At 34.2% G+C, this 20,289-nt stretch overlaps 6 protein-coding genes across 7 annotated transcripts in view; 3 read left to right on the top strand and 3 right to left on the bottom strand.

The window, feature by feature from the left end:
* Window positions 1–7,738, bottom strand: part of LOC106109113 (E3 ubiquitin-protein ligase BRE1B) — a 10,807-nt gene extending 3,069 nt beyond the window's left edge. Inside the window, exons 1-13 of the mRNA XM_013290515.1 lie at window positions 7,545–7,738; window positions 7,239–7,397; window positions 6,651–6,837; window positions 6,201–6,386; window positions 5,513–5,733; window positions 4,861–5,133; window positions 4,354–4,527; window positions 3,751–4,008; window positions 3,394–3,498; window positions 2,437–2,597; window positions 1,263–1,416; window positions 787–942; window positions 1–69 (exon numbers count right to left, since the gene is read on the bottom strand). Of these exons, the coding sequence (XP_013145969.1) occupies window positions 1–69; window positions 787–942; window positions 1,263–1,416; window positions 2,437–2,597; window positions 3,394–3,498; window positions 3,751–4,008; window positions 4,354–4,527; window positions 4,861–5,133; window positions 5,513–5,733; window positions 6,201–6,386; window positions 6,651–6,837; window positions 7,239–7,391 (2,097 nt within the window). The 5' untranslated portion in view covers window positions 7,392–7,397; window positions 7,545–7,738. The remainder of the gene's footprint in view (window positions 70–786; window positions 943–1,262; window positions 1,417–2,436; window positions 2,598–3,393; window positions 3,499–3,750; window positions 4,009–4,353; window positions 4,528–4,860; window positions 5,134–5,512; window positions 5,734–6,200; window positions 6,387–6,650; window positions 6,838–7,238; window positions 7,398–7,544) is intronic.
* A 481-nt stretch (window positions 7,739–8,219) lies between these two features.
* LOC106109351 (kinesin-like protein KIF23) lies at window positions 8,220–11,796 on the top strand. The gene has a single exon (XM_013290816.1). It carries the CDS (start codon window positions 8,351–8,353, stop codon window positions 10,985–10,987), a length of 2,637 nt encoding a protein of 878 aa, XP_013146270.1. The 5' UTR covers window positions 8,220–8,350; the 3' UTR covers window positions 10,988–11,796.
* A 180-nt stretch (window positions 11,797–11,976) lies between these two features.
* LOC106109352 (FGGY carbohydrate kinase domain-containing protein) lies at window positions 11,977–14,659 on the bottom strand. Of its 2 annotated transcripts, none has more exons than XM_013290818.1 (5): window positions 14,549–14,659; window positions 14,044–14,243; window positions 13,042–13,907; window positions 12,575–12,797; window positions 11,977–12,473 (listed from the first exon to the last, which is right to left on the bottom strand). In XM_013290818.1, the coding sequence occupies exons 2-5, from the start codon at window positions 14,227–14,229 to the stop codon at window positions 12,117–12,119; spliced, it is 1,632 nt and encodes a 543-aa protein (XP_013146272.1). In that variant the 5' UTR covers window positions 14,230–14,243; window positions 14,549–14,659; the 3' UTR covers window positions 11,977–12,116. The 2 variants fall into 2 exon arrangements, with proteins under 2 accessions (XP_013146272.1, XP_013146271.1); XM_013290817.1 differs by lacking the exon at window positions 14,549–14,659 and adding an exon at window positions 14,337–14,542.
* Window positions 14,660–15,192: 533 nt separating this feature from the next.
* On the top strand, window positions 15,193–17,316 carry LOC106109353. The gene has a single exon (XM_013290819.1). It carries the CDS (start codon window positions 15,421–15,423, stop codon window positions 17,047–17,049), a length of 1,629 nt encoding a protein of 542 aa, XP_013146273.1. The 5' UTR covers window positions 15,193–15,420; the 3' UTR covers window positions 17,050–17,316.
* Window positions 17,317–17,416: 100 nt separating this feature from the next.
* Window positions 17,417–18,283, bottom strand: LOC106109237 (ribonuclease P/MRP protein subunit POP5). Its single transcript, XM_013290651.1, has 2 exons — window positions 18,148–18,283; window positions 17,417–17,903 (listed from the first exon to the last, which is right to left on the bottom strand). The coding sequence occupies exons 1-2, from the start codon at window positions 18,165–18,167 to the stop codon at window positions 17,453–17,455; spliced, it is 471 nt and encodes a 156-aa protein (XP_013146105.1). The 5' UTR covers window positions 18,168–18,283; the 3' UTR covers window positions 17,417–17,452.
* Window positions 18,284–18,812: 529 nt separating this feature from the next.
* Window positions 18,813–19,712, top strand: LOC106109230 (probable peptide chain release factor C12orf65 homolog, mitochondrial). The gene is made up of 3 exons (XM_013290641.1): window positions 18,813–18,905; window positions 18,994–19,239; window positions 19,432–19,712. Exons 2-3 carry the CDS (start codon window positions 19,035–19,037, stop codon window positions 19,650–19,652), a joined length of 426 nt encoding a protein of 141 aa, XP_013146095.1. The 5' UTR covers window positions 18,813–18,905; window positions 18,994–19,034; the 3' UTR covers window positions 19,653–19,712.
* The last annotated feature ends 577 nt before the right edge of the window (window positions 19,713–20,289 follow it).

Below are 20,289 nucleotides of genomic sequence, written 5' to 3'. Positions count from 1 at the left end.
GTTCTGCTCCTGCATGTCCTCGAACGCCTGCCCCGTCACCTCCATCTCGTTCAGCAGCGCCTCCTCCTCCTGCACATCACACGTTCGTCAAACACCTTCTATAAACTCCTCATTGTTTGCTGCTCGTTTTAAAACCTATGGTGTCTTTTAGTAGACATATAAAAAAAAATCTTTGTCGTTAAACACTTGAACCGAACATAAAAATATCACAGTTCTATACGCCTAATTGTTTAAACCCCTGAACGCCACATAGTTCAAAAGTGACCCTTATTAGCTTTCGCCAGCGACTCCGTCCGCGTGAAATTAAAAAAACAAAAGTGAGTCAAGTATGACGACTATGTGTTCTTCTAGTTCTTCTTAGTTCTACATCTACGCCAATTTTCATCAAGATCCGTTTAACCGTCTAGGCTACAAATACATGTAAATTTTCGCATTTATCATATAATATTAGCAATTTTATAAATGACTTTAATTGTTTCAACTTAATTAACTTCAACAAATAGAGTACTGACTGCGGCCAGAATGGCGCGCTATTCCAATACGTCTAAGGGCCTGTCCCACCACTGGCTGATAAATGCTCAGATAGGTTAACAATGACGGATAAGGGTATTAAATCTTATATCCACCACATATTTTACATGTTGGATTGTTATCAATTTACAATTTGGCGGGACAGGCCTTAAATGACATTGACATCTGTCAGATAGGGATGTAAAGCATATGCCGATGTTTTAGTGTTGTCTCATTTTCTTTTTATCGGTCAGAAGTGAGATTAGTGGTAGAGACCTGTGATCCGGCGAAGGGTCTGGAGAAGGCGTGCAGCGGGTCGGCGTTGGGGCGCGCGCAGGACAGCTGCTTCTGCAGCTCGTACTTCTGCTCCTCCAACTGCTTGATCTTGCGCAGCGCGTCCTCGTCCGCCATGCGCCGCTCGCGCTTGCTCTCCTGAACATCGACATTCTGAATTAACTATTTAAAATTACACAAAATATCAAGGGTAGGCAGAATCCCATCACATATTTTAGTTAAAATGTATATATTTAATATAAATATATTCCAATTAATGCCATTTATAGTTATGATTGTTCTTTCTTTGTCATCTGGGAATATATAAGTTATATAATCAGAGGTCAATAAAGTTTTTTCTCAGTCTTGCACACTGAAAACTTTACGTTTAACTTTACACCGCATTTATTTGTAAGGCTGACAGAGTTTAATAATGCTTATTTATATAGAGTTTCCCTGTAACAATATATTAGTATGACCTGTGCCATCTTGGCCTTCTGCCGGTGGTCCTCCAGCTCCTGGCGCGCTTTACGCTCCGCTGCCATCAGCTGCACCTTGTCGCGCTGCTCCTTGCCCACGCCCTTGTACATGTCCAGCAGCAGCTTCAGCTCCTTCTGTTCGTTCACCGCCTTCCTGCAAAGGCACACAAACCCCACTTATATAACACTAGCTTTACCCGCGACCCCGTCCGCGGGGAATTAAAGAAAACAATAGTAAGTACCCTATGTGTTCTTCGAGAATATCCTCTACATCTATACTAAATTTCATAGAAATCCGTTAAACCGTTTAGGCTAGAAACTCTAACAAACATGCATTCATCCATCTATCTAAACTTTCGCATTTATAATATTAGTGTGATTGGATAATAAAAACTTTATTGTCGTTTCTTTTATTGAGAGAAAGAGACGACTATATGTTTACATATATTACAATAGTACAAATTCACACACTTAAATTCCTACTTTTTTAACCTATTTCTTGTTTATGGCTCTCCCTTTTTTAACCATTTTAACAAAACTTGTAATTTTATACAAGTCCAAAGAGTAATAAATAATTAAAATATTTTGTTTAATTCAACACGAAACATGAGAAACTATTTCGTTTGAAAGCGACGAGGTATTTTAAGAGGCTGAAATCAGCAATTTTAGGGACAAACAAGCAAGTAGCTCACCTGATGTTAACTGTTCCCATGAATATCCGCAAACATCACACGTATTGCAGAACATTGCCAGCCTTTAAGAAAGGAAAGATCGATTTTGCCTACTTTTATAGGGCTATGACTTTCTTGCTGAATATCCGAATATATGAATGTTTAGTTGTACAAAACTAAAAACCATTAACAGACACAAATGGTCTGATAAATTACGTTACAAAATTCATTAGAAACTTTCTTCAGAAAGAATAATGGGCAAAATGGTAAAACACCTTGTCATTGAAAACAAAAAAAGAAAATAACGAGTTAACTCTTAATTAATACTATACCAACTAACTATAATACGATTCACTGAATTTCGTTTGTATTAGCTTTTGATCGGAATTCAAGAACGTGGCATTTAATTCTAAATCATATTTTGATTTGCTTGAATACATCAGTACATCGTATAGAGAATCTATCACCAAGCAAGTAACCTATAGTTCTTACTTAATACTGACTTGAGCTGTTGCTTGAGCTCCTTGATGATCTGGTCCTGCTCGTGCAGCTTGCCGCGCGCCTGCTCCTTGCTGGCCGGCTTCTCCGCGCCCACCGCGCCCGCCGCGCCCGCCGCGCCCACCGCGCCCCCCGCGCCCACCGCGCCCACGCCGCCCTCCTCGCCCTAACAACACTAACTGTTTAAACCACTTAACAAATGTTAGTACTGTAAGCTTTTCAGCTTTTTTGATGTATTCTATATTCTTGAAGGTTTTTTAGTCTGTGCTATAAATCAATACCATTTATCTTTATCTATATTAATATTATAAAGAGGAAAACTTTGTATATTTGTATGTATTGAAATAACTCAAAAACCATTGGGCCGAATTTAAAAATTATTTCACCATCAGAAAGGCAATTTAAAATAACAATAAGGGTGTTGCAATGGCTCGACGGCCATATCGGTAGTGGTGAGGAGGTAGTGTGAATACACGTAAAAACGGTGTTGTTGGTAATATTGTTCTGCACAAATTGGTAGAAAACATAAGAGCTAAACAAGACTATATTTTACTAAAGTATAATATGGCTATGGTACATTTCACACAATAATAATTCGCTCACGGCGCGGAAAAGGTAAGCATACTACATCAAATTTAAAGGAAAAAAATCTTTTAGTATTAAAATAGCATATAGGCAAATAATAATGTTTTTATAAAGTCTCCACCTATTTTGTACCTAGCGACACTTTAGTGTTAAATTGACCTGTTTCAACGAAGTAAATCTTAAGTCTGCGTTACTTAAGATTTACGGAAACGCATTTCATGAATTTATCGCACCAAAAATACTAACAAATGGTTAAACGTAGTGAGGAAACCAGGCATATAAGATTAATTAAATCAAACTTGTTGGATTGTCCGTCTGAAATAAGTACTGAAATAACTGTAAAGCTTTCAAAACAAGATATTAAAGACGATGCATACATCAGGGTCAGGCTCCTCCTTCTTTATAGGCAGCGGCTTCTCGTCCGGCTGGTCGCTGGTGGAGGCTCCGCCGCGCGCGGCCGCCTCCTCCGTCTCCTTGCGGAGCTGCGCAACACATACGTACATACACAACCACAGAACAATTGTAGAAAAGACTCCCAGCAATATTAAAAACATAGTCACCGTTAAATAAACAATATACTTAATTTAATACAACCAAATAAATAAATCAATAAATTCATAAGTGCAAAATGAGTAAATGGAAAATCGAAGACAAGGTCCTTGTAGAAAAATGTATGTTCAAACATAATTAACGAAATTTTATAACTATAAATGAAAAGAAACAAAAATTCTTACTTTATTTAATTCCTGACTTGTATCCTTGTATTTTCTCTTGTACCTGGACACTTCACCCTTGAGCTGCTGGTTGTGGTTCTGCAGGGAGGTGATGAGATGCCGCATCTCTCTGTTGATGGGCCCCGTCTGCTCGTTCGCAGCCAAGTTCTGCTCAAATTCTATCCTCAACATCTCATATTCCTTCCTCAGCTGGCCGAGAACATCTTCCAATTGTATCATCTCTGCTCGGAGAGCTTTCTGTCTTGCTAACTCCTCACTCTAAGACATTTACATATTTGTAAGAAAAAAAATACAATAATACAAAGCCTAAAGCTTGTACAAACACTCGAAAGTATGTGATAATGTGAATATCACCGAGATAAAACTTTAAAACATGTATCGGACAATGTTTGGTCAAACATATGTTTTAACTTAATAATATTAGGAATAAATTCTTTTGGTAATAAAAAAACACTAGCATAAGCCTATATATAGTATAATTTGAATAATCATGATTAAAATAGGCAACTTCAGCTCCACCTAAGTCCAGTGAAGTTGTAAATGCCTCCTCAAGGCAAACAATGACAAATCAGTCAATTAAAAAAGTAAAGCCAAAGTATTTACCTCCATCATCTCGATCTGTCTCATGTGTAGGTTCTTGGCGTTCTGCAGTTGCATGCGAGTCTCATCCAGCGCGGTCTTCATCTGCATAGACTCATTGTACAGCACCGAGAACTGACTCTGCAGGCACTTGTACTCTGTCGTCTCTACAATCACTGATTCAGGTAACTGGCGGATCTGTTGTGGGAAATTCAATCAAATGTTTATGTCACACTTTGATATTGCAGTAAACATTCAGAATTTATTACGTTGTACTGATACTATAATTAGGAAAGTTTAGATGGATGGATGGTGTAAGGTTTGTTTGAAAAGGCTTTAGATCCGATATGGATGAAATTTGGGACAGATCTAAATCATAATTTGGAAGAACACATGGCAACCCAATTAACATCGGTTTTTAAGCTCCGCACGGATGCTGTTAGCTGTTCTGGCGATAACAGTAAAGATCCATCCATCTCTAAATTTGCATTTATTATATTAGTAAGAAGTAAGATAGAAAGTTACACTTACATCCATCTTAAGTTTTTCAACTTCCTTAAGAGTATCCCTGTGCTGCCTGTGCAAGCGGTCAAGTTCTGCAAGTCGGTTGTTGGCCAGTTCCCTCTGCTCTTCCAGCTCTGCAGCCACATCCTCCAGCTTGGCGGCTGCAGCTGCTGTGAGTGGCGTGCTCCCCGAAGACGCCGCGCTGCTGCTACTGGTGCTGGCGCCAGATTGATGGTAGCTCTTCAGCTTCTCTATAGCCTCCGCTAGATGGTTCTCTAATTTATCATTCCTTGATCTCACCTACAAAATTTTTACATTTGAAGATGTTAACAACAAAATGAGTTGCATGAAATAACCGGGTTAAACAATATAATACTGCAACTACACTAACGACAGGTTTCAAGTGGAGGCAATTTCGCATCTTGCTGAAGGCTTTATATTAGTACCCAATTCCTTCCCACCTCATTCTTTTACAGAAAGGATGGGAAGAGAAAGTGGATATGATACAAATAAAAGGAAAATAGTCTCTTTCTATGTGTCTCCTTCTCTATCAATCAACTTTTATTGTCTTCTTAGTTATTTTTGTTTCATACACAATAGATTTCCACACTTCCAATAATACATATACGAAAATCATATCTTATTTTACTTAATATATGAGAATAGCTGTCTCACATACCTTCATAAGTTCATACTGCAAATCATCAATCTGATTCTTTAGTTCTGCATTCTCTGTATCCCGACTGTTCACAGCATCTTGCAGCTGAGCCACTCGTAGTGTCATAGCATGATGGTTTTCTTGTAACGAAGTACATATCGCTTGAAGGCGACGATTTTCCACTGTCACTTCCTCATTAGTCGCACGCACCACTTCATCCAGAGATGGTGCAGGTGCACCTTCTGCAAAAGTATGTTTTTTATGTATTTTTGTACTTCTGGGCCAGACACGACACACAGTTGCGCCGCAAGACCTAGAAGAATCAACACTCCACTAGTCAATGTTCATGTTTACGCATCTATTCTTTAAATTAACAATAAAAAAATGTAAACCAGGTTAGTGAAGTCTGATTGGGTCAATACAAACACTAAGCATTGTTGCTTGCAATGATCGCATTCTAGTTGTGGTACTCATAAAAATTATGCAAAGTAATTTTTTAACTGAACACTCGTAATATAAACAATACAAGCTCTCGCCCGCAATTTTGTTCATGTGGAGTTAAAAAAAAAAGTAAAAAGCCTATTTTTATGTCAAATAGCTTACTTGCCAAATTTAATTGAGCTCTTTCAGGTGTTAAGCCTACAAACTTTAAGAAACATCCAGACATCCATGCATTTTACTTTCGCATTTATAACATTAGTAAGATTACCTTCTCCTTCTCCCTTGATTGCCCTCCAAATCTTATCATTCCGCTGCTGTAACCGATCAAATGCCTGTAAAACTTTGGCAACTGCTCTCTTGCTAACTTGAACTCTGTTAGCTAATTGGGCATCCAACTCCTCCTTATCCCATGTTGATAATTGCATTAAGAATGAAGTGGTTGCTTCATTCTCATCTAGAACATAGAAACAAAACGTAAACACTTATAAATATTTAGAAATACAGCTTCATGGTCAGTATTTAATCAATTAGATGATTAAAATTCTTATATAAACCCCTATGCAAATCAAGGACTACTTTTTTAAAACCATAGTTATTTAGAAAATATATCATTAACACTGATAATATTTACATACAATTTTATTCTTAGCTATATCTAATACTAGATCATATTATGATTTGAATGTGATTAAAAATATAAAAAAAAATAAAAGATTACTTTTATTCTCTGATTCATCAGCAGTTTCAGCGTCAAAGCGCTGCAACAGAACTCGTATGTCCTCATTCAACAAATTCCAGTATCGATTCACAACGCACAGGACAGCATCATCTTGTGTCTGACGCTTCTCAAGCTGTTCAATCCTTGCTCGAAGTTCTGCTTCACATCTATGCCTTTGCTCTATTCTCTAAACATATAAACATAACATACAAAATTAATACACTGTTTAATCAGAAGATTAACAAGTGTTGTTACTTTATTTCCTGTATAACTTAATTACTTTATTAAAAATATGCATAAATGATACAATTTAACAAATACTAATTAAGGGTAATTGATAAAAACTATGTTGACATAAGAGTGTTTAGAGGTTATAAAATAAAAACAAAGTTAATTATTCATCAGGATACTCTAAAATAAATGGTAAAATAAACGCAAACAGATATGTCAAGTGAAAAATGAATACAAGGCAATAATTCAATGTTTTACACAAGGATTTCATACAAACTTCAACCAGCTGATCAAGTGAATTTTAATGTGTTAAACGATAGTACAGAATTGACTTAATTGGTGTCAGGAGGGCATTACCTGGGCTAATTTTTTGTTTTGAAATTGAAGGACTTTGATGTCCATTTCTTCAAGAGTAGATACTGGCCCAATGAGATGAGGTTCAAAGTGAACCTTTTTGATCGGTGGCTGGCTGCTGCCATTGCCACCATCGTCTGCCGACCGCTTCGACATCTTGAACTAAAGAAATTTCATTAAATTACAGGTTTTAAACGATCAGTTCCAAGTTATTGATTTATATAACCCAACTAATTAATAAGGGTTAATAGGAACGTGAGCATACGGTAAAGTAAAATACATTTTTATTTAGTAGGATAATATACGTACCTGTTTGTCAATATTGACAATTCATTAATAATTTAATTACAAAAATGAGGATAAAGATATATTGTATGTATTGTATATGAATACTTCTAACATTTTCTTAGAATTTATGTTACAAAAATACTAGTGTACGTGAATATGCCTTTAATCTCCACCCGTTTCACTTCAGCCAACTAACCATCTTTCCATAGAGCCGAGGTGTGAAGGTGGAGGGGGGAGCGAAGAATTTTACCATAGATGAAATATTAAGTAAAATTACTGATCTCTATAAATGGATAGGTCCTTTTTTTGAAATGACAGCTTTGCTTCGAACTGATTTAAATGGACTCGTTGAAGTTACCCTAGCGTAGGACAGGCTTCGAGCCCCTCAGTGGGAACTTATAACGAGCTGATGATGATTGAAGTTCGTGACAGTTCTATCAATAAAAAATCTAAGGATTCATTCATATCCTCACAACCGAAAATTAAATAGGCACAAAATGCCTTGATTTATAGCCTAAACGTGTTAAATACAGTTGCAATTTTAATATTTCTGCATAATGATAGGATTGTTAAAATAGCTATACTAAGAGTTTAATTTATGCAAACAGCAATCAGAACGTGATTTCTTATTTACAAACGTAACTCTTTGGTTGTTTCTGGTTTCAACAGTTCAACGACAATTCATTAAAAAAAAGTAAAACGTCACTTTAAAAGTAACGTAACAATACTGACCGTTTATTTAATTTTTATAATAAGGTTTAATTCAAACCGACGTCGTATACAATTTAATTTCACTTAACTAGTGTTTTAACATAAAAACGAGCATAATGAGGTCGGCTAAATCCAAACAGAGATTAAATGAATTGCGAACACCGGCTAGAAGTAAACAGAATTTGGCTCCCAATGAGAGAGATCCGGTACAAGTTTACTGCCGTCTTCGGCCTATGTCAAGAGAAAGTGATCATTCGTGCATCAAGATTGTTTCTTCAAACACCGTGTTGTTAACGCCACCAGCGACTGCTATTAGCTATAGAAATGAAAACAACAAAGTTATGAAATATACTTTCAAGGAAGTATTCCCGCCAGAAACCTCACAAGCAGAAGTGTTTGACAAAGTTGCTCTACCACTTGTGGAAGGATTAATTAGAGGAAAAAGTGGGTTACTGTTTACTTACGGTGTGACTGGTAGCGGTAAGACATTTACTATGACTGGGGAACCTCAAAATTGTGGCTTACTACCCCGCTGTTTAAACATTATTTTCAAAACTATCAATGACTTCCAAGCACATAAATACATTTTTAAACCAGACAAAATGAATTTATTTGATATACAGAGCGAGGCGGAGGCAATGTTAGAGAGGCAGCAGGAACTGCATAAATTTAAATCAGGTAAAAAAAACAATTCTAATCCTGATCTAGCAATGTCATCAACCGACATTACGAAATTAGAGGGTGTGAATGAAGATAATCAGTATGCTGTATTTGTCTCTTATGTTGAGATTTATAACAACAGTGTATTTGATCTGTTAGAGGAAGGTCCGCCCTTAACCAAAAACTTACCTGCAAAAATTATCCGTGAAGATGCAGCTCACAATATGTATGTGAACGGTGTAACTGAAATTGAAATCAAATCAGCGGAGGAAGCATTTGAAGCATTTTATCTAGGTTTAAAAAGAAAGCGAATGGCTCATACAAATTTGAATGCAGAATCTAGTAGAAGTCATTCTGTGTTTACAATCCGATTAGTGCAGGCACCTGTTGATGAAATGGGAGAGGCAGTCATACAAAACAAGGATGTACTGAAGGTCAGTCAGCTCAGTCTGGTAGATTTAGCTGGTAGCGAAAGAACTAACAGGACAAAAAATACAGGTCAGAGACTCAAAGAAGCAGGTAATATTAATAAATCATTGATGACTCTTAGATCTTGCTTAGAATTATTAAGAGAGAATCAGTTATTTGGTGCTAAAAACAAAGTGCCTTACCGTGAATCTAAAATAACTCATTTGTTTAAAAATTTCTTTGAGGGAGAGGGTCAAGTTCGTATGATTGTCTGTGCCAATCCCAGAGCGGAGGACTATGATGAGACCTTGCAAGTTATGAGATTTGCAGAAATGGCGGCAGAAGTTGAGGTGGCAAAACCACAAATTATAGATATTGCTGCAGAGATAGGCTTGAAATCTGGCAGGCGCAAAGCCAATCGCTTATTCAACACTGCAAGAGAATATATTATGAGACCAGACGCCAAAGAGCTGGAACTTGATTTAGGTTTAGTTTATAGCCTTGGACCTGATTTCCCTAGTCTAAAAATAAGCAGTTCTCAGGAAGATCACATCATCAAAGAACTTAAAGCCCACTTAGAAATGCGATTAAATCGCAGGGAAATTTTGAAACGCAGTAAAGCTGTAAAAGATGAAAGACTTCGATCAGCTCTATTAGACCTGGAGAAAGATTCGTTAGAGGTACGAAGTGAAAATGTTTCCTTAAGAGGTCAGTTGGCAGCAGCAGAACGTCGGGTAAGAGCTCTAGAGGAGCGTCTTACAGCAACCGAAAATGCTTCCTTATCACACCAACGAAAATTGAATGAAATGACCGAGTATACTTCATCTTTAAAAAGAGAGCTACAAGAGAAAGATTTGCTACTCAGTCAAAATAAACTTGATAAGGAGAAACAAAAAAAAATTTTGGAAAAGAGATATAACCACAAAATTGCTGCTGAACATGAAAAAGCAAAGGAAATTTGTTGTGAGAGTGAAAGATTGCGTAATGTGATTGAAGATAAAGAAAATCGTTTACGGATTATAGCTGAGGCATTGAAAATCGAAAGAGAAGACCACATGGAACCAGTACCTAAAATGATGGGAGATGTGGGTGCACAAACAAGTGCCCGGGACTTCACACCAGGATCAACTCCTAGAGCTCTGCCAGCACATATGTTAACTCCATTTAGTTCAGCTCAACAGACAAAAGACACCCAATCTTCGCGTCGTGGCGTGGCCGTCGCAAATCCCCGACACAAACGTTCTTTATCAGCTGATGGTCGCGGATGGATAGAACATGCACCAAAGAACATTGTACCAATGGGAACTGTTTTGAAACCGAGCATTGGTCACAGCAAACATGTTAATAAGTTGACAAATGTTAAGGATATAGCAAATTCAAAAGTATCAAAATACTGCCTTGTCACTCAAGCCCAGGACACAGATGGCGAGTTTGAAATGACAATGTACAAAGGAGATGTTGTCCCTACATGTGGTGGAGGTGCTCAAGTAATATTCAATGATGTTGAAATGCTCAAACAGTTTTCACCAACACGACAATCAAACTCCGCGCGTTTGTCAGGGAATACTTGCGCTCGCCACTCTGGCAAACGGCGTGAAACCGGAGGATGCTCTCCACCTCAAACACCATCAAACACAAGCAAAAAACAAAGAGTGGACGATGACGAAATTATCCATATGATCTAACACAAATTCTGTTAATTTCGATATTTAAATTGATTCAGATTGTCCCTAAAATAAGTACAACTATAAGATAATTTTCTAATACTATGTTTATTATGTCAATAATTGATTTTAGTTTATCAAGTTAATGTAATTTTCCTTGTTATATATTTTCAATTATCATACATTAAGGTTGAGTTAAATGTGTTTGTTGTTAACCTGCATTGGTTAAAGAATTTAATTTGGTGACAGTTCTGCCCCCTACTTAGGAAGTGCTCAATTGAGATAAATTAATAGTTCCTTTGCATTGTGAGAAAGTATTCAAGATGTCAAGCTACCATTGTTACTTAACTATATTTAATTTTGTTGTCTCTAATAATATTTTTATAATATTACTGAAAAACTTTTTGATTTAAACATTAAAATATGAAAATCCATTAAGGATGAAAATATACTATTATACAGTTTGATTGTTACAGTTCTGTAAAATAAGGTTTTTCTTACTTAGCCTACATTACATTTTTTCAGTACTTAAAAACTGATTTCAGTGTTATTCAGCCATTATTAGCATTTATATACAATTTAATGTGATAATATTACTAAATACACCCTGATATAGATTCCGAGTCTTGTAGAGTATTTTTTAGGACATACTTTTTTTACTTTATTTGAGTACTTAATTAGTTGGTATAATGATTATGAAAAATTTATGTTTTGTGTTTAGTAATTGTATTGTAAGCTCTAAATTTTATTTGAGTGTTCTTTATTTTATCTTTTCATGACATTAAGTTCTCTTTTATTGGAAATTTATTAAATGTCTTTTCCTGTGTGTTATTCAATTAATTCTTGATTATTTATTTCTAATAATTATATTATATAAATAAATAATTGTTTTAATTTTATTAGATCCTGCTATATATGTTATTAAGTTAATCTATATCCCATAACATGTGTTACGCTTCCTATTTGCTAAAGAGAGGCATAGGTATGGAAATAAAATAAATTTTAGTTCATATATTTAAATCAAAACATGTTTAATTAAAAAAAAACTTAAAAAATATGTCCTAATCCCTGTATATGAACCCAAGTTAAACTGGAAAGATTTAAATGAATAATTTAATTCTATTTACATTTCTTTATAGATATAAATCTGCTAATTCATAATAGCTCTATATTTTAACTGATCCTGGAACATTCTAAGAAAGACTTTATACTTTTTGTCATGGAATGCTTTAGTATTAAGATTTGGAGGGACGACATCCGCATTACCTCCCATACTTTCTATGGCTGCTTGGACGTTGTTAAAGTATTGCGATGCACACGCACCGAGGATGGCAGAGCCAAGTAATACTGATTCAGATTCGTGTGGCTTTAGCACAGGCAATGACATAACATCGGCTTGAATTTGCACAAACAGGGGATCCTTTGCTAGTCCCCCGCAGACGAGCAATGATTTGAATGGTTCATAACCCGCTTCCACCAATGCTTCGATTATATGTCGCGTACCATACTGAAACAATAAAGTGAACTTTATACTAGAATATTAAATGCATAACAATTTATATCTGGATTCATAACTTTTTTTTTTAAACATAATATAAATGAACTTGCCGATAAAGCTTGTAATGTTGCCAGGTAGAGTAAAGCGAGGTTCTCCTCGCTATTGTTTATGGTGAGTCCACAAATCATCCCTTTCATAGATGGATCAGCCAATGGTGATCGGTTACCATGATAGTCTGGCCATATGTGGAAATCTTTACTTAGTAAACTTACATCATTTAAACCTTTCTCTTTAGTCATTTTTGATAACAACTGCCTTAAGTGAGTACGAACCCTGAAACAAGTTGTAATTGTATGTCACAAGCTTACTTAAAATAATTTCTAAAGATATTAGCATATTCTCAGTAAAGAATAATTTAACAACAATTCTTGGTATATGGTGTATTGTAAAAGGTTGTTTTGATTTATTCTTGTATATAATTGTAAATGAGAACTACAAGATTCAATTCAATCATAATTCTCACACTCACTCTTTCCAATCAGTAACATAAAAGTAAAGTTATTATAATATTACTTACTCTCCAGTTGAATGTTTTTTCAACAATTGAATTCCTGCCGGATGACTTGATATAACATAGTCTAAAAGCATGCCGGAAGCACTTTGGCCAGCTTCATTTAACCACAAATTAGGTACCATTGCACTAAAGTATGGACCCCATATACCCTGCACTAGTATTGGCTTTTTATTAACAGCCATATGACATGTAGAGGTACCACATATCAAGCTAAGTCTACTCGACATCTCCTTTGCAATACCCTCCCCATTTGTACCAATCATACCAAGACCACCAGCATGAGCATCAATAATAGAAGTTGCTACTGGGGTACCTGGACTAAGACCAAGAGATCTTGCAACATCACTCTGCAATCCACCACACTTCTCACCAGGCATCAAAACTTTACTCCCAATCTTTTTAAACCCAAATGCAGCCAAATCATCTAATCCAATATTTCGAAGAAAATCTTTATTCCATCCTTGTTGACCATTAATAGAGCATTCATAGTTCCATTTGCAAACAAGAGAACAAAGTGACCGACTATCAGATCCAGTTGCTTTCCAAGTAAGAAAGTCTGGTAAATCAAAAAAATATCCATAATCAGACCACTTGCTTGGTAAGTTTTTTTTCAACCACAGCAACTTTGGCATTTCCATTTCCAAGCTAACCTTGCCACCCACATACTTTAGGATCTCATGACCTGTTTTGTTTATAAAATCTGCTTCAGAGTAAGCCCTGTGGTCCATCCACATAATTACATTCTGTTCATTGTTATAAGAATTGCTTACTGCTAATGGATTACCATTTTTATCCAATGCCACTAAAGAACATGTAGCATCAAAACCAATACCTTTGATATCTTCTGCATTCACATTTCTGGTAACTTCCTGAAATATAGAATAATAATGTACTAAAAAGGTTTATTTGATTTAAATGTTTTAAAAGCTCATGACCTTTTATCATATCACAAAGGTAAACCCTAGGTTAATGAAGGTTACATCCAAAATACAAATTAATACATACATTTATAACAAATTCACAGCAGTGCCATATATCGTTGGAGGACTGTTCGTAAAAGTCGGGTTCTGGCTTCCATGTTCGAAGTTCCTTAACTGATGTGCGCAGTATGTGTCCATTTTGATCGACGAGAGCCGCCCTAGCACTGCCTGATCCCACATCCACGCCAATGAAAAATGATTGACTGCTCATGTCCTAATCTTGTACTAATTATTGGATTATTTATTAAATCAATTATATATATAATCAAGACTTTACAGACAAAACAATATATATATTAAAATGCGAAATATATTTACTTAATAAAATACTGGGAGCGTCAAAGTTATCTTAAAGCAATATTATTATAACCGCTTGATAAACATAATAAATGTTGACCTTGATGCCGTGATAAAAGAAAAAGATAGTGAATAAATGATGCTGTGCATGCTTCTAATAAGATAACCTTGTTTCCCTTGCTCTTCACTTAAACTTAATTTTATTTACAGAGATCTAAGAAAGACAAACAAACCTAAAATAACCTTATCATACTCTTAGTTATTAAGAACAGTGAAAACAGTATTTAAAATTCAATAGAATTATGAAATACACTTCCAAAGTTTTAATTATTTGTTATGACATTTAACTCAATTAAACCTTCGCGCCAATCAATATCAAACATATCGATTGGAGTTGCCCGTTAAAATAACAACAAAGCGTTAAGTTAAAAGGAATTAATCGATCGATGGTAATAAAAAAATCAACTCCTTTATTTTAAATAAGTTATTCTCTCTGATATTGATATGACAGACCATAAGTGTTCGCACTTATTACAACTACCTATTTCAATAAACAAAGTACTCCATTATTAGGGAAATCCCTAAAATCTATGTAATTTTTTTAACTTTGAGACGTTCGAAAAGCGGTTTTAACCTCTGATATAATAAATCACAGTTAATTATAACTTTCGAGTCTGAATTGTTTTATTTACATATTTTATGACTTAAAGTAAATTCTGTTAAGCACTTAAATAAATGAATTACGTCGAAAATAAAAATATTTTAAGAATTATTTTCTAAAGTGTAAACCAGTTAAACAATTCATAATTCAGAACACACAAGGTAAACGTCATTAATCAGTGTTTTACGATTTTTGAATCCGTAAGTGGAAGGAATTTGAACTGTAACGTAGTGCAGTAAAATACAAAATAGTGTATTTATTGAAGTATTGCATTAATCATAAATCTTACACTGTGTGCAAAATCGTTCTGTACATGTTATTGCACATCACAAAACTTGATAATTGCTAAAAAATCGTGTATAAAAGTTATTCCCTATCAACGGCAACATATATCCAAGGTATCTAATAAAATATTAATTTAATTAACTTCAGCTTTATTAAAGAATGAACATGAATATGTTGCATTCGGACGCGAAGACCGCTCTCCAAGATTGTTTTATGGATAATATACGCACAATAAACCTTGAAGTTATATCAGATATTCAAAACGATATAGATTACTATGATACAGTCTCAATGGTATTCTTGCTATATGAAGTCCCAGATACTGCTCTGCAAAGGCTTATTGTTTTTCAACGTGTTTATAAAGATACTAACATGAATTTATTATATGACTGGGCTTTAAATGTTCAGTCCCGACCTACATGGAGATATGAATTTTTAGAGGCACTCGCCATTTGCCGGTTATATAATGTAATAAAGAAACTAGGTTTTGATGTTCCCAGTGTCAAAGAACGATATATGCCTGGCAATATAAATGTCTGTGTATACATCAATCCTATGAAAAAAGTTCTTTATAAATTTTGTGAAAATGTAACTGGTAATACTCTTATGAGATTAAAAAAGTCCTTAATATCATTTGAAATTGATACATCTGAGCATGAAACATGTGAACTGATATGTTTAGAAATGATTTCCCAAAAGTTTATAATCCTTACTCAAAACAATTCAGTGTCAAAGAGTAAGCAATGTCAAGTTGAAAAACTTGTGCAGATTGTTGAAAATATATCTGGTTTGAGAAAAATAGCAGAAGATCTGAGAATCATTGCTAATAAGATTAATAATGACTCAAATTTTTCATCACCACAAGTAACAAGTACTCCATATAGTTCACCATCAGAAATTCATAAATCAAAAGCTAAGCTAAAAGAAGATAAATTTGACGAAAGTTTCTCTGATGTATTTAAAGCTTTGAATGAATTACATAAAGAAGATATTTCTGTTATAAACTTAAAGTCCGATACAAAAAATCTCACAAAGGATGCTTACCCTATTAAAAATACTGATAGAATTGGTGTGTGTTGCATTATTAATCAAGAAGAATTTTACCCGTCAAAAGATAGCATTGAAAATGATTTTCAGACACATATGTTGGATAATCGTTTAGGTTCAACAAAAGATCAACAAAGTCTGGAGCATATTATGTCATCACTCAATTTTAAAATAAAAAGCGCTCGTAATGTGAACCATAGAGAGATGTTTAAGTTTATCAGGGATGTGATAAATAATGATGTTCGTCCAGACGACAGCATTTTCATGTTGTGTATTTTATCACATGGTGTAAGAGGACATGTGTATGCAGCTGATTCTGTAAAGGTGAAAGTAGAAGATATCCAGAACCTACTAGACTCTGAGGATGCAAGTTATTTACATGGGATGCCAAAAATCCTAATTCTGCAGGCATGCCAAGTTGATGAACATCGATCAATGCCCCACTTGGTAGCTGATGGACCGACAGCAAATTATTTTCTCAGAAAATCTGATTTTCTTATATACTGGGCCACTGCACCAGAATATGAAGCTTACAGAGATGAGCAAAAGGGCTCAATTTTTATTCAAAGTTTATGTTATACAATAGGTAAGAAGGCACAACAAGAACACTTGTATGAAATTTTTACAAAAGTGACAGATTCTGTTTCTCGCATTTGCAGTCGACTAAAACGGGCTCAGGTGCCAATTTTTGAATCAACATTACGTAAAAAACTTTACTTGCAAATGCCTCAAGCGCCATAGTAGATATTTTGGCCTATGCTAGTTAGATTAAGGAAATCTTGTTTAATGTGACAATAGCTTCAAGTGTTTAACATTTTGGAAAATTAAGATTTTTTAATATCACAAGATAAGTCTTAACATTTTTGTATAGCTTAATTATTAATATAACGTATTTGTACATGTTATTTCTCTTTAGTAAAATAAGTGCAGGAAATTCATGATTTGTGCAATAAATTTACATAAATATACAAGAATTGTATAAGCAATATTTATAGAAATTAATGATGTGTTACACTGTATACAATTTCATTTATATGCAAAATTAAATTAAACAAAGACTTTTTATATGTTATTCTATATACACCGCAAGGATATAATTATTTCATACTTTTTATAATGTATTAGATTTATTTAATAAATGTAATTAAGAAATATTTTCAATGTTTATTGTGACGTCTGTCTTAGTAAAATCCATAACAGCAGCTTCGAGATTCTTTCGTTCTTCATCCGTTTTTAATTTAGACCACATTGAATCCAAATATGCTTTTTGGTGCTTAAGGATGAAATTAAAGCCTTGTTTCAAAGTTGCCCCGACATGAAGAGTCCGTAGACTGACATCCAGATTACCTATTTTTGTAATGAATGGTAAACTGCTTGAAACAAACTTGTGAGGGCCATGTCTAGCTCTAAGGATTGCTATTCGAGTATTCTCATTGCAATATTTTGTTAGAAAACCAGATTTGACAGCAGCTAATCCAAAATCTCCATGTAATTGTTGTATCTTCTCCAGTACAGTTTCATGAAATATTTTCGATTTTAAAGATAGAGGTTTGTCTTCTGGTATCAAAGGTGAAGAAATTTCGACAATTATGTATCTAAAAAATAATTAGTTTATAAAGTAATGTTACAAGCAAACTATGAGAAGTCTCATTGTCAGTCTATAAATTATCTCAATAAGTACGCCTGACGAAATTAAGTGCGTTCAGTTGTTGTACACATAAATAGATAATATAAACTGCGTCTCTCTTGCTTAGTCCTCGGACGATAAAACGTTGCCTTTAAACACTACTGTAATATTTGTTTTATCATATGCCTCCGAAAAAGCGAAATAAAACTAACCTGTTCTTAAAACGGACCATAGTTCAAATGTTTTCGTATTTTTAAATGATTTTAAAATAGCAGCAGCCTTTAAGAGAAATATTAAGGTGAATTGTATCTATTGAAATTTTTATTCGTAATGAAGATGTTTTTTAAAAACATGTGATTGGTTTTATGTTATGAAAAAGTTAACAGATTAATTTAATTTTCATAACACAAGAACTAAAATAGCAAAGTATTTTAATACATAAATGGTGACATTGACATATTGACATATGAACTTGACAGCAATTGACGTTTATTAATTCATTTTCAATGTAACTGAACAAGAATAAAAAAAGATGTATAAGTATACGTTAGCATCTAATAAAAAAACTGGATTAAGTAATATGTTTGACAAACAAGTAAACATAAACCCAGATAGGAAGATAAATATTTATATGGAAAAAATGTTTTTTAAAAATAGGTGGAAAAACGTTTCGCTGCTCGTGTGTCTTAATTAAAAACATTATAAAATGTAAGTCAGAAAATAAATGTCACTGTCACTTTTCAATGATATCAAATGTCAATTTGAAAGATATTAACTTATTTTTATCCAATTTTCTAAATTTAATATGTCGGTTACCAGATCAGAAATACTTAATTTGTATAAAAAGTTAATGCAATATTCTCAGTCTCTCAGTTTGACAGACGTCCAATATTTCAAGAACAGAGTTTCCAAAGAATTTCGTCGCAATAAAACTTTAACTAAACCTGAAGATATTAGTTTTGCTTATAAGGTTTAAATATATTAATTATTACTTCATTAGTGTATTGTAAAATACTCCTTATTACGACAATTTTCAACTAAAAACCTTTTTTTTTCAGAAGGGTGAAGCTCTACTCCGCAAAGGTTCTGTGTTATAACTATGCTAAATTTTAAACGTTTTAGCAAGCTCTTCAACACTCAATCTTTAATTTATTGTCCAGTAGCACCTAAGCATATTGATTTTTCACTTGTACCAAAAATAAATGAATCAGACTTGTCAGAGCAATTTGTTAGAGGGAGCGGGCCTGGTGGTTCTGCTGTGAATAAAAATGCTAACTGTGTAGTTTTAACCCACAATCCTACAGGTAAACTATATGTTGTAATAAACAATAATCTCTAAATCCATTCAGATTTTGTAAGTAGTGTGTTAGTACAGTTTTGAAATAACATTTCTATTATGATTTCTCTGAATATCAATTAAAAAATAAAGTTTATATATTTTGCAGCAAAGTAAAGGTATTAAGTCATAGTGTAAATTGGTAATTCATTTGTTTTAGGAACAGTAATTAAATGTCACATGAGTAGATCCCAAGATGAGAATAGAAAACTAGCTAGAGAAATGTTAATTGCCAAGTTGGATGAAGTTTTAAATGGAGAAGACAGTGTTGCCGCCCAAAAACGAAGATTAAATGAAGAAAAACTTAAGAAAAATGAATACAAAAGAAAGAAAATGGCTAAACTCAAGGAGGAATGGAAGAAACGAGAAGGATTAGCTTAGTCATTGTTTGTTTGATTTAATTTGTTATAATGTAATAAATATAAATAAACATTTTTTTTTTATTTTAACATCATTTCATCAGAGACTATTAAAATTATAGAAAAAGGCTTTCTATCGCTATACACAGATTTGATCAGAAATTATGTCATTTAGAAATCACGCCATCTACCGACATGTTCCGTCGGTTGTCCATCTAGCTCTGCGCATGAACTTTAATATCACGGAGATCGCAAACAAAACAAGTGATTATTTTGATATATATCGAGAAATGTGCATCACTGAGGATGGACATGGAGGCCTATTTTAGTCCCTCTCCCTTTGAACCCATTTCGTCAGAGGGAAGTATGAAAAGGAAAAGTGGATGATGGGTGCAGGTGGAACTCTTTTTTTCTTTATTTTAAGTTTTTTTTTTGTCAAAATCTTAAAAGTCTCTTAATACTACTTTACAATTTCAATAAAAATACTATCACAGCTTTTTGGCATTTTAGGATTTCTACTGAGCTAATAATATGACTAGAATTTAATGACTACTTTAAAATTACTAAAATGACTAGAGGCCCCTGAGCTGGTTAGTCAAGAGCTTGACAAAATGTATTTACATATTTTGTCAAGTTCTTGACTTGACCACGACTATGTG

The sequence above is a fragment of the Papilio polytes genome, unplaced genomic scaffold (genome assembly GCF_000836215.1).
Source record: "Papilio polytes unplaced genomic scaffold, Ppol_1.0 DF821289.1, whole genome shotgun sequence".
Lineage (NCBI taxonomy): Eukaryota > Metazoa > Arthropoda > Insecta > Lepidoptera > Papilionidae > Papilio > Papilio polytes.
The sequence above is the reverse complement of the archived record's forward strand: the minus strand, read 5'-3'. Positions and strand labels throughout refer to the sequence as shown.

Coding starts and splice junctions, on each gene's coding strand:
- LOC106109351 (XM_013290816.1), top strand. CDS start 8,351: ATGAGGTCGGCTAAATCCAAACAGAGATTAAATGAATTGCGAACACCG.
- LOC106109352 (XM_013290818.1), bottom strand. CDS start 14,229: ATGAGCAGTCAATCATTTTTCATTGGCGTGGATGTGGGATCAGGCAGT. Junction 13,908..14,043: donor GCTGTGAATTTGTTATAAAT/GTATGTATTAAT, acceptor TCTATATTTCAG/GAAGTTACCAGAAATGTGAA. Junction 12,798..13,041: donor AAAAAACATTCAACTGGAGA/GTAAGTAATATT, acceptor AACTTGTTTCAG/GGTTCGTACTCACTTAAGGC.
- LOC106109230 (XM_013290641.1), top strand. CDS start 19,035: ATGCTAAATTTTAAACGTTTTAGCAAGCTCTTCAACACTCAATCTTTA. Junction 19,240..19,431: donor TTTAACCCACAATCCTACAG/GTAAACTATATG, acceptor CATTTGTTTTAG/GAACAGTAATTAAATGTCAC.
- LOC106109237 (XM_013290651.1), bottom strand. CDS start 18,167: ATGGTCCGTTTTAAGAACAG. Junction 17,904..18,147: donor ATGGTCCGTTTTAAGAACAG/GTTAGTTTTATT, acceptor ATTATTTTTTAG/ATACATAATTGTCGAAATTT.
- LOC106109353 (XM_013290819.1), top strand. CDS start 15,421: ATGAACATGAATATGTTGCATTCGGACGCGAAGACCGCTCTCCAAGAT.